The sequence below is a fragment of the Colobus angolensis genome, unplaced genomic scaffold (assembly GCF_000951035.1).
Source record: "Colobus angolensis palliatus isolate OR3802 unplaced genomic scaffold, Cang.pa_1.0 Scaffold39, whole genome shotgun sequence".
NCBI lineage: Eukaryota > Metazoa > Chordata > Mammalia > Primates > Cercopithecidae > Colobus > Colobus angolensis.
Window position 1 is genome coordinate 295,262 of NW_012117265.1, and position 11,155 is coordinate 306,416.

General features: G+C 47.1%; 1 protein-coding gene across 1 annotated transcript in view; it reads right to left on the minus strand.

The window, feature by feature from the left end:
* MAST1 (microtubule associated serine/threonine kinase 1) overlaps nt 1–11,155 on the minus strand; it is a 38,051-nt gene that overhangs the window by 10,314 nt on the left and 16,582 nt on the right. The window contains exons 10-14 of the mRNA XM_011954941.1: nt 10,397–10,498; nt 10,185–10,317; nt 10,037–10,104; nt 4,137–4,216; nt 3,839–4,047 (exon numbers count right to left, since the gene is read on the minus strand). Coding sequence (XP_011810331.1) covers nt 3,839–4,047; nt 4,137–4,216; nt 10,037–10,104; nt 10,185–10,317; nt 10,397–10,498 — 592 coding nt within the window. The remainder of the gene's footprint in view (nt 1–3,838; nt 4,048–4,136; nt 4,217–10,036; nt 10,105–10,184; nt 10,318–10,396; nt 10,499–11,155) is intronic.

Sequence of the window (11,155 nt, forward strand, 5' to 3'; positions counted from 1 at the left end):
GTGAACCCGGGAGGTGTAGCTTGCAGTGAGCTGAGATCGTGCCACTGCACTCCAGCCTGGGCAACAGAGCGAGACTCCATCTCAAAAAAAAAAAAAAAGAATTGCTACAACACTCATAGAATGTAAGCTGAGATCTGCTAGACGGCAACCTTGCTACATGAGGGCTTGTCTAGAAGGAAGTCCACATGTTGGAGTACAGAGCCAAGAGATGTGGAGGTTCCTGATGGAATGGTTTGAGTGCCTAGATCCAGCCATTCCTGAAGGTAATATTGGTTTTTCAATCACCAATGACCAAGAAAGCTAATATATTTCTTTCTTTTTTCTGTTCTTTTTTCTGTGAGATTTTGCTGGGTTTCAGAAACTCTCTGAGGGTGGGGCCCAGGAATCTGCATTTGAGCACATTTATTGTATACTCAGAACCCACCACAGAGATACTGATTTAGCCCCCTTCTCTCCTCCTCCTCTGCAATGAGCCTGGACTACAAAAGTCACCTACCTCCTACTCTCCTGATCCTGCTCTGTCCACAGGAGTTAAACGGATTTCCTTTTCTTAATTTTTTCTTTTTCTTTTTTTTTTTTTTTTTGAGTCAGAGTCTGGCTCTGTCACCCAGGCTAGAGTGCAGTGGCTCCATCTTGGCTCACTGCAACCTCCCCCAACCCACCGCCCCCGGGTTCAAGAGTTTTGTTTTTTTTTCCAATACGGAATCTCGCTCTCTCACTCAGGCTGGAGTGCAGTGGTGCAATCTGGAGTCACTGCAAGCTCCGCCTCCCAGGTTCCCATGGGAAACCCCATCTCTACTAAAAATACAAAAATTAGGTGGGTGTGATGGTGCGTGCCTATAGTCCCAGCTATTCAGGAGGCTGAGGCAGGAGAATTGCTTGAACCCGGGAGGCAGAGGTTGCAGTGAGCCAAGGATGCGCCACTGCACTCCAGCCTGGGCAATAGAACGAGACTCCATCAGGGAAAGGAAGGGAAGGAAGAGGAGGGGAGGGGAGAGGAGAGGGGAAGGAGGGGAGGAGAAGGCCACTGGAGTGTAGTTTTTTTTTTTTTTCCCCCTTCCCTTCCCTTCCCTTCCCCTCCCCTCCCCTCTTGCAAATCCAAATTGTCACCTAAGAGACTTTGTACTAGCAGGTCACTTATCCCATCATAATCTAGGCCTCTGAGAAACTCCCTGCCTGCCTCCCCATCACCTCCTCCAGCTTCAGGGACCTCATGTCCTCACTATGAAATGTCCTGGCTGGGCGTGGCGGCTCATGCCTGTAATCCTAGCAGTTTGGGAGGCCAAGGTGGGCTGATCACCTGAGGTCAGGAGTTAAAGACCAGCCTGGCCAACATGGGGAAACCCCCATCTCTACTAAAAATACAAAAACCAGCTGGACATGGTGGTGGCGCACCTGTAGTCCCAGCTACTCAAGAGGCTGAGGCATGAGAATCGCTTGAGCCTAGGAGATGGAGGTTGCCGTGTACCAAGATTGCGCCACGGCACTCAAGCCTGGGTGAAAGAGCGAGACTCCATAAATAAATAAATAAATAAAATGTCCTTATCTCTTTTGGCTTGCTCTACTTGTTTATTGTCTGTCTATACAGACCAGAATGGAACCTCCATGAGAGGGAGATGTCTTTGCCTGGGCCCCCTCTGTATCACTGGCACCTAGCACAGCATGTGACACAAGAGAGATGATGAGGAGGCATTTGTTGAGTGACTGGATAGTTGACTGGAAGTCTTGGAAGAGGCATAGCTGAGGCCCCAGGGATCATGTATGTGTCCTAATAGCCACAGCATGTGTGTGTTTTTGGACAATAGATGGATTAACATTTGGGTGAATATATGCACAGATGGATTAAAAACAATATATGGGCTGAGAGCTATGGCTCATGCCTGTAATCTCAGCACGTTGGGAGGCTGAGGCAAGAGGATCACCTGAAGTTAGGAGTTCGAGACCAGTCTGGCCAACGTGGTGAAAACCCCCTTTCTACTAAAAATACAGAAGATTAGCCAGGCGTGGTGGCACACGCCTGTAATACCAGTGACTCAGGAGGCTGAGGCAGGAGAATTGCTTGAACCTGGGAGGCGGAGCTTGCAGTGAGCCGAGACTGGGCCACTGCACTCCAGCCTGGGTGACAGAGCAAGACTCCGTCTCAAAAAAAAAAAAAAAAAGAAACAAGAAAAATAAGTGTGTAATGGTAAACAGACATACGGATGGATAAACAGATGGACAACCACATAGACAAATTGAGGGATGGATAGAAAGGTGGATTAATAAACAGGTATATGGGATGGGTTCGGTGACTCGTGCCTGTAATCCCAGGACTTTGGGAGGCTGAGGCAGGACAGTTGCCTGAGCCCAGGACTTGGAGACCAACTTGGGCAATACAGGGAGACTGCATAAAAAACAAAACAAACAAAAGAAACAAAAACCCAAAAAAACGTTGTTTTTTTTTTGAGGGACAGGGTCTTGCTCAGTCGCCAGGGCTGGAGTGCAATGGCACGATCTCAGCCTAGCCTGGAGTGCAGTGGCACGATCTTGGCTCACTGCAACCTCTCCCTCCCATGTTTAAACAACCTTCCCACTTCAACCACCGAGTAGCTGGGATTATAGGACTGTGCCATCTGGCTAATTTTTGTATTTTTAGTAGAGTCAGGGTTTCACCATGTTGGCCAGGCTGGTCTCAAACTCCTGACCTCATGATCTGCCCGCCTTGGCCTTCCAAGAATTAGCCGAGTGTGGTGGTCTGCACCTATAATCCCAGGTATTTGGGAGGCTGAGGTGGGAGGATTGCTTGAGCCCAGGCATTTGTGGCTGCAATGAGCTGTGATAGCATCACTACATTCAGCCTGGGCAACAGAGTGAGATCTTGTCTCAAAAATAAATAAATAGGGCCGGGTGCGGTGGCTCATGCCTGCAATCCCAGCACTTTGGGAAGCCGAGGTGGGCGGATCACGAGGTCAGGAGATTGAGATCATCCTGGCTAACACGGTGAAACCCCGTCTCTACTAAAAGTACAAAAAATTAGCCAGGTGTGGTGGCGGGCGCCTGTAGTCCCAGCTACTCGGGAGGCTGAGGCAGGAAAATGGCATGAACCAGGGAGGCGGAGCTTGCAGTGAGCTGAAATTGTGCCACTGCACTCCAGCCTGGGCTACAGAGCAAGACTCCATCTCAAAAATAAATAAATAAATAAATAAATAAATAAATAATAGGCCTGGCACAGTGGCTCGTGCCTGTAATCTCAGCACTCTAGGAGGCCCAGGCAGGCAGATCACTTAAGGTCAGGAATTGAAGACCAGCCTGGCCAACATGACAAAACCTTGTCTCTGCTAGAAATAGAAAAATTAGCCACGTATGGTGGCACAGGCCTGTAATCCCAGCTACTCGGGAGGCTGAGGCATAAGAATTGCTTGAGCCCGGGAGGCGGAGGTTGCAGTGAACCGAGATTGCACCACTGCACTGAAGCCTGGGTGACAGAGCAAGACTCCGTCTCAAAAAATAAATGAATGAATGAATGAATAAATAAATAAATAAATAAAAATAAACAGGTTCATGGATGCATGGATGGAAAAACAGATAGATTAGCAAATCAGTAGATAGAAGGATAGATGCAAGGGTAATGGGTCAGACTGAATGTATCTATATTGAATGACACGAAAAACAAACCAACAGATGACTGAATAAATATATAGGGAGAATGGATGGACAAATCAACGACTGGAGAAATAAATAGATGGATAAACATACAGGCCAACTAATCAATATGGTGAATGTGGCTCAGGCAGGCCACCCCGCAGCCCTGACCAGTGAGCATGGCCCATCTTCCCTGCGGCCCCACAGGCAGCCACACCTTCCACATATTCCATGACCATGCAGAGGTGGCGCCGAGTCTCGAAGGAGCAGAACATGCCAACCACAAACGGGTTCTCGGCGAAGGTGAGGATGTCGCGCTCCACGAAGGCCTGCTGGATCTGGTTGCGGAGGATCAAGTTCTGCTTGTTGATCTTTTTCATGGCAAAGCGCTGCCGTGTGTCACGGTGCCGCACCAGGTAAACAGCCCTGCAGGGGGAGAGAGCGAGGACCGGCCGTCACCTCCGAGACACCCGGCCTCCGCCACCCTCCCCCCGCCAGAGCCCCGGGTGGCTCACCCGTAGGCACCGTTGCTTATGAGCTTAATGGTATCAAAGTCATTCTCCCCGGGAGCTTTCTTGGCTTTGCTGCTGCGGCCCTTCAGGGAAAAGATGAAGACCACACCTCCATCATCATCATGACAGTAGGATGCTTTTAATTTCATTTTACACATGAGGAAACTGAGGCACAGAAAGGATGAGAGAGCCCGTCATCCAAGTGCCACAATGAAAGAGAAAGTCAGGAATTGAACCCAAGACTAACGCTGAAGACATATTCTCATTTTCTTCCTTTAGAAAAGACAGCAGGAAACCTACAAAATAGTCACCCTAATATATAAATATATAAAGAGTTCCCAAAAATCAATAACAAAAGCCTAACAATGGAAGAGAAAAAAAGTAGGTGAGGTAAATCAATTACAAATTACAGTTAGAGCTTTTTTTTTTTTTTTTTTTTTGAGATAGGTTCTCACTCTGATGTTCAGGCTGGAGTGTAGTGGTGCTCACTGCAGCCTCCACCTCTAGGGCTCAAGTGATTCTCCTGCCTCAGCCTCCCAGGTAGCTGGGACAATAGGCACATGCCACCACGCCAGGCTAATTTTAGTAATTTGGTTTCGCCATCTTGCCCAGGCTGCTCTTGAACTCCTGGACTGAAGCAATCTGCCTGCCTTGGCCTCCCAAAGAGTAGGGACTACAGGCATGAGCCACTGTACCCAGCCAGTTATAGCTCTTAAACATATTAAAAGATTTGGGCTGGGTGTAGTGGCTCATGCCTGTAATCCCAGCACTTTGGGAGGCCGAGACAGGTGTATCACGATGTCAGGAGATCGAGACCATCCTGGCTAACATGGTGAAACCCCATCTCTACTGAAAATTTTAAAAATCAGGTGGGTGTGGTGGCACGTGCCTGTAATCCCAGCTACTCGGGAGGCTGAGGCAGGAGAATGGTGTGAACCCAGGAGGCAGAGCTTGCAGTGAACAGAGATCACACCACTGCACTTCCTCCTGGGCGACAGAACGAGACTCCGTCTCAAAAGAGAAAAAAATAAAAAATAAAAAAGGAATCTTAGCTGGGCGTGGTGGCTCACACTTGTAATCCCAGCACTTTGGGAAGCCAAGGTGGGTGGATCACCTGAGGTCAGGAGCTTGAGACAAGCCTGGCCAACATAGAGAAACCCTGTTTACACTAAAAATATATAATCAGCTGGGCATGGTGGCGCATGCCTGTAATCCCAGCTACTCGGGAAGCTGAAGCAAGAGAATTGCTTGAACCAAGGAGGCTGAGGTTGTGGTGAGCTGAGATCGCGGCATTGCACTCCAGCCCGGGCAACAAGAGCAAAATTCCATCTCAAAAAAAAAAACAACAACAACTCAATCTCACTTACAATAACAGAAAGACAAATTATAACTACCACAAAATACCATTTTTCACCTAGTAGATTGAGAGAAAAAAAATCTAAAACCTGACACCCTCTATGGGCAAATATGTGGATGAACAGGTACTTTCTTTTTTTTTTTTTGAGACAGAGTCTAACTCTGTCACCCAGGCTGGAGTGCAGTGGATGCGATCTCCTCTCACTGTAAGCTCCGCCTCCTGGGTTCACTCCATTTTCCTGCCTCAGCCTCCTGAGTATCTGGGACTACAGGTGCCCCGCCACCATGCCTGGCTAATTTTTTGTAGTTTCAGTAGAGACGGGTTTCACCATGTTAGCCAGGATGGTTTCGATCTCCTGACCTCATGATCTACCCGCCTTGGCCTCCGAAAGTGCTGGGATTACAGGCGTGAGCCACCACGCCGGGCTGAACAGGTACTTTCATACCTTGCTGTTGGGAGTGTAAATTACTGTTTGGTACAGATCGGAATTACAAATACATGTTCCCTTTGACTCAGCAATTTCACTTTTGAATTTATGCTACAGATATACTTGCACATGTGAAAAATAGTATATCTACTATCTTGCTCATTGTGAGATTGGAAATAATAATCCATATGTTAAATTAGCCAAACAAATACATGTGGGGTAGTTATATAAAGAAACACTGTGCCACTGTTAAAAAATAATGAGGAAACTGTCTATGGATTTAGAAAGTTCTCTAAAGTATTTTATTAAGTGTAAAAATGCAATAGGCAATATGTATTGTATGTTTTTGTGTTAAAAAATGTGGCAAAGGCCGGGTGTGGTGGCTCACGCCTGTAATCCCAGTACTTTGGGAGACCAAGGCGAGTGGATCACCTGAAGGTCAGGAGTTAGAGACCAGCGTGGCCAACATGGTGAAACCCCATCTCTAGTAAAAATGCAAAAAAATTAGCCAGGTGTGGTGGTGGGCACCTGTAATCCCAGCTACTTGGAAGGCTGAAGCAGGAGAGAGGAACCCAGGAAAGAGAGGTTGCAGTGAGCCAAGATCACACCATAGCACTCCAGCCTGGGCAACAAGAGTGGAACTTTGTCTCAAAAAAACAAGTGGCAAAGTAAAACTATATAATCATATTTCAGGGTCATAGGGCAATGGGGAACAAAGGTAGGAGTAAGATTTTTTCACTGTATATCTTTCTTGAAGATTATTTTGATTTTTCTTAGGGACAAAGAGATATAGTACATAGATATTACATAAAAAGATCTATGATATATAAAAATATTGAACTTATATGCTCCAAAGAATGTAGCCTAAAAATATCTGACATAAAAATTGACAGAATTACAAGGAGAAGTTGCTTAAAGTAAGGTTTCACATATCTCTCAGAAACTATTAGATTAATCAGGCAAGATAAATGAATAGGGAGATGGAAGATTTGAATCACTCAATTAACAAGTTTGATTAAATGGAATAACAGAATCCTACAAACAATGAGAGATAAATACCTTTTTAGAGTTTTAGACTTTTGAGTGATGTCATTCCATTACCTATTCAAAAAATTAAACAAATGGCATGTATCGTGAGATTCCTTTTAAATACATACATGAAGGAAAGGTGTGTGTATATATTTGTGTGACTGTATAGATACAATTTGAAACAAAGATTACAAACTTAAGCGTCTTCAGGGGTTAGTAGACCAGGGTGGAGGCCATGGGTGACAAAGGGGCAGGTACCCAATATCACAGGACCACCCCCACTCAGCTGGTTCCACCACAGTTTTATTAGAACTTCTTCTTCGTCTATTTTTTTTTTTTTAAGTAGAGACGGGGTCTTGCTATGTTGCCCGGGCTGATCTCGAACTCCTGAGCTCAAGCAATCCTGCCACCTTGGCTTCCGAAAGTGCTGAGATTATAGTCATGAGCCACTGCACCCAGCCCTAGAGCTTCTGATTTTTCAAGAGAAGGCCCAAACCCAGATTTTGAAGCAAAAATCTTTCAATTTTTATATTTTGCTTCTTTTATTTTTATTTGTTTATTTTTTTTCGAGATGGAGCCTCACTGTCTCACTCTCTCAACCAGGTTGGAGTGCAGTGGTTCGGTATCAGCTCACTGCAATCTTTGTCTCCCTGGTTCCAGCGGTTCTCCTGCCTCAGCCTCCCAAGTAGCTGGGATTACGGGTGGATACCATCACACCTGGCTAATTTTATGTATTTTTTTAGTAGAAACAGGGTTTCACCAAAGATGAAACCTGGTCTCGACTTCCTGACCTGAAGTGATCCACCCGCCTCACCCTCCCAAAGTGCTGGGTGGCCGTGAGCCACCATATCCTGCCCAAATTTTTGAAAAACACTAGGCAGTTCAGAGAAAACACATGCGTGGCCATTGGGGTGGGATTCTCCAGTAGACATCTGGAAGATCTGCCAAAGTGTGGCTGGCCTGGAAATAGAATTGGCAATTTTCCCCATGCTGAGCTGCCATTAACACATACAGCCAGTCAGCCTGCTCAAAAACGCATGCAGGATTCCTCTATAAGTTAAATATAGAGCTACCATATGACCCAGAAATTCCACCTCTATACATATACCCTAAATAACTCAAAACAGTTGTCCAGCCAAATATTTGTACACCCATGTTCATAGGAGCACTATTTACAACAGATGCAAGATGGACAACCCAAGGTTCACCAGTGGATGAATGGATCTACCATTCAATGGACTATTACTCAGCTTTAAAAAGGAATGAAGCAGTGATACAAGCTACAGCAACATGGATTAATCTCAGAAACGTTATGCTAAGTGAAAGAAGCCAGACGTAAGAGGCCACAGAGCATATGATCCCATTTATAGGAAATATCCAGAAAAAGGCCAGGCATGTGGCTCACGCCTGCAATCCCAGCACTTTGGGAGGCTAAGGTGGGCGGATCACCTGAGGTCAGGAGTTCAATACCAGCCTGACCAACATGGTGAAACCCTGTCTCTACTAAAAATACAAAATTAGCCAGGTTTGGTGTCACATGCCTGTAATCCCAGTTGCTTGGGAAGCTGAGGCAGGAGAATCGCTTAAACCTGGGAGGCGGAGGTTGCGGTGAGCCTAGATCATGCCATTGCATTCCAGCCTGGGCAACGAGAGCGAAATTCTGTCTCAAAAAAAAAAAAAAAAAAAGAAAAGAAAAAAAGGAAATATCCAGAAAAAGCAATTCCACAGAGAGAGAAAATAGATTAGAGGTTGCCAGGGACTGTGGGGAGGGAGGAATGAGGAGGGAGGGTGTAATGGGTGTGAGGTTTCCCTTTGGGGTGATAAAAAAGTTCTGCAGCTACACAGATCTAATGACTATACATCATTGTGAATTACTAAATGCTGCTAAATTATTTATTTATTGCTATTAGTTATTATTATTATTATTATTATTATTAAGACGGAGTCTCACTCTGTTGCCCAGGCTGGAGTGCAGTGGCGCGATCTCAGCTCACACCAACCTCCACCTCCCAGGTTCAAGCAATTTTCTTGCCTCAGCCTCCCAAGTAGCTGGGATTACAGGCATGTACCACCACGCCCAGCTAATTTTTTTGTATTTTTAGTGGAGACAGGGTTTTACTGTGTTGGCCAGGCTGGTTTTGAACTCCTGACCTCAAGTGATCCGCCCATCTCGTCCTCCCAAAGTAGTAGGATTACAGGCGTGAGCCATTGCAACAGGCCTATTCTTTATTATTTTTAATTTCATTTTTTGAGACAGGGTCTCACTCTGTTACCCAGGCTGGAATGCAGTGGTGTGATCATGGCTTACAGAAGCCTTGACTTCCTGGGCTCATACAATTCTCCCACCTCAGCCTCCCCAGTAGCTGGGACTACAGGCATGCGCCACCACGCCCAGCTGATTTTTTATGCTGCCCAGGCTGGTCTCAAATGCCTAAGCACGAACAATCCTCCTGCCTCGGCCTCCCAAAGTGATGGTATTACAGGCCTAAGCCACTGCACCTGGCCACGAATTGTTCATTTTAAAATGGTTAAAAAGGTAAATTAAATTTTATGTTTCATGGATTCTAACATGACAAAGAGGTCACAGGGGAAGAGCTATTATTTAATTTAATTTAAGTCAATTTTATTTTATTTTTTGAGACAGAGTTTCACTCTTGTTGCCCAGGCTGGAGTGCAGTGGCACGATCTCGGCTCACAGCAACCTCTGCCTCCTGGGTTCAAGTGATTCTCCTCAACCTCTCAAGTAGCTGGGATTACAGGCATGTGCCACCACACCCAGCTAATTTTTGTATTTTTTTGTTTTTAGTACAGATGGGGTTTGTCCATATTGGTTAGGCTGGTCTCGAACTCCCGACCTCGGGTGATCCGCCTGCCTTGGCCTCCCAAAGTGCTGGGATTACAGGCATAAGCCATCGCGCTAGGCCCAGAAAGAGCTATTATTAACCCCATTTTATGGATGGGAAAACTGAGGCTCAGAGTGCAGGACTAAGAGATCCACAAAGCCTGAGGGCAAAGAAGCTGGAGTTGAGCCCTGCCCTGCCCTGCCCTCCCAGGAACCAGGGTACTGACCGCTTGGCCACCCAGCTTTACCTCAGAGAGATCATCTTGTTCAGGGGTGTTGGAGCCACCACTGTCCTGTTCCTCCAGGTGCACCACGTCTAGGGAGGGACTGAGAGTGAGCACGAGCTGGGGTCTGGTCCTGCTCACCCCCAGTCCCCCTGTGCCCACCAGCCAGCACCTGGAAAGGGGTCACGGGTGAGGCCCAGCTGGCGGATGATGTAGCGGGGGATGTCTGTCTTGACAAGGTGGCCCTCCTTGGCGTGTCCCTCGGCTGCCTCCAGCAGGTGGTAGAACTCCTCGGGGTTGAATTCCTGAGGCAGGGCAGGAGTGAGCTCACCACAGGCTCCCCAGGTCCACCCCCCTGCCCCTACCCATGCCCAGCCCCCTCACCAGGCACTCCAGCAGCCTCGCGGGACGTGAGATGATAATAAGCAACTTCTTCACCAGCTGAGTAACAAAGGCCACCTCCAAGCTCTCAGAGCGTTCATAGGCCTGTGGTAGGGGACACAGAGGCACAGGGCTCACAGGCACCCTGCCTCATCCCGGCCCCTCTCTCAGCACCTTGGAGTACATACTGCTGCTACTGTTCCATCTTATAGGTGAGGAGACTGAGGCCCAAGCCACACAGTAAAAATAATGAGGCTGGGCACAGTGGCTCATGCCTGTAATCCCAGCACTTTGGGAGGCCCAGGTGGGTGGATCACTTGAGGTCAAGTGTTTGAGACCAGCCTGACCAACATGGTGAAACCCCATCTCCACTAAAAACGCAAAATTAGCCAGGCGTGGTGACAGATGCCTGTAATCTCAGCTACTTGGGAGGCTGAAGCAGGAGAATCGCTTGAACCTGGGAGGCAGAAGTTGCAGTGAGTGCAAGCCACTGCACTCCAGCCTGTGTGACAGAGCGAGACTCTGTCTCAAAACAAAAGCAGTAACAAACAAACAAACAACAATACCATAGTGAGACCCTGTCTCTACAAAAAATAAAATTAGCCAGGTGTGGTAGTGCGTGCCTGTAGTCCTAGCTACCTGGGAAGCTGAAGTAAACAGGAGAATTACTTGAGCCCGGGGGGACTAAGGCTGCAGTGAGCTGATTGCACCACTGCACTCCTGCCTGGGTTACAGAGAGAGCCTCTGTCTCAAAAAAAAAAA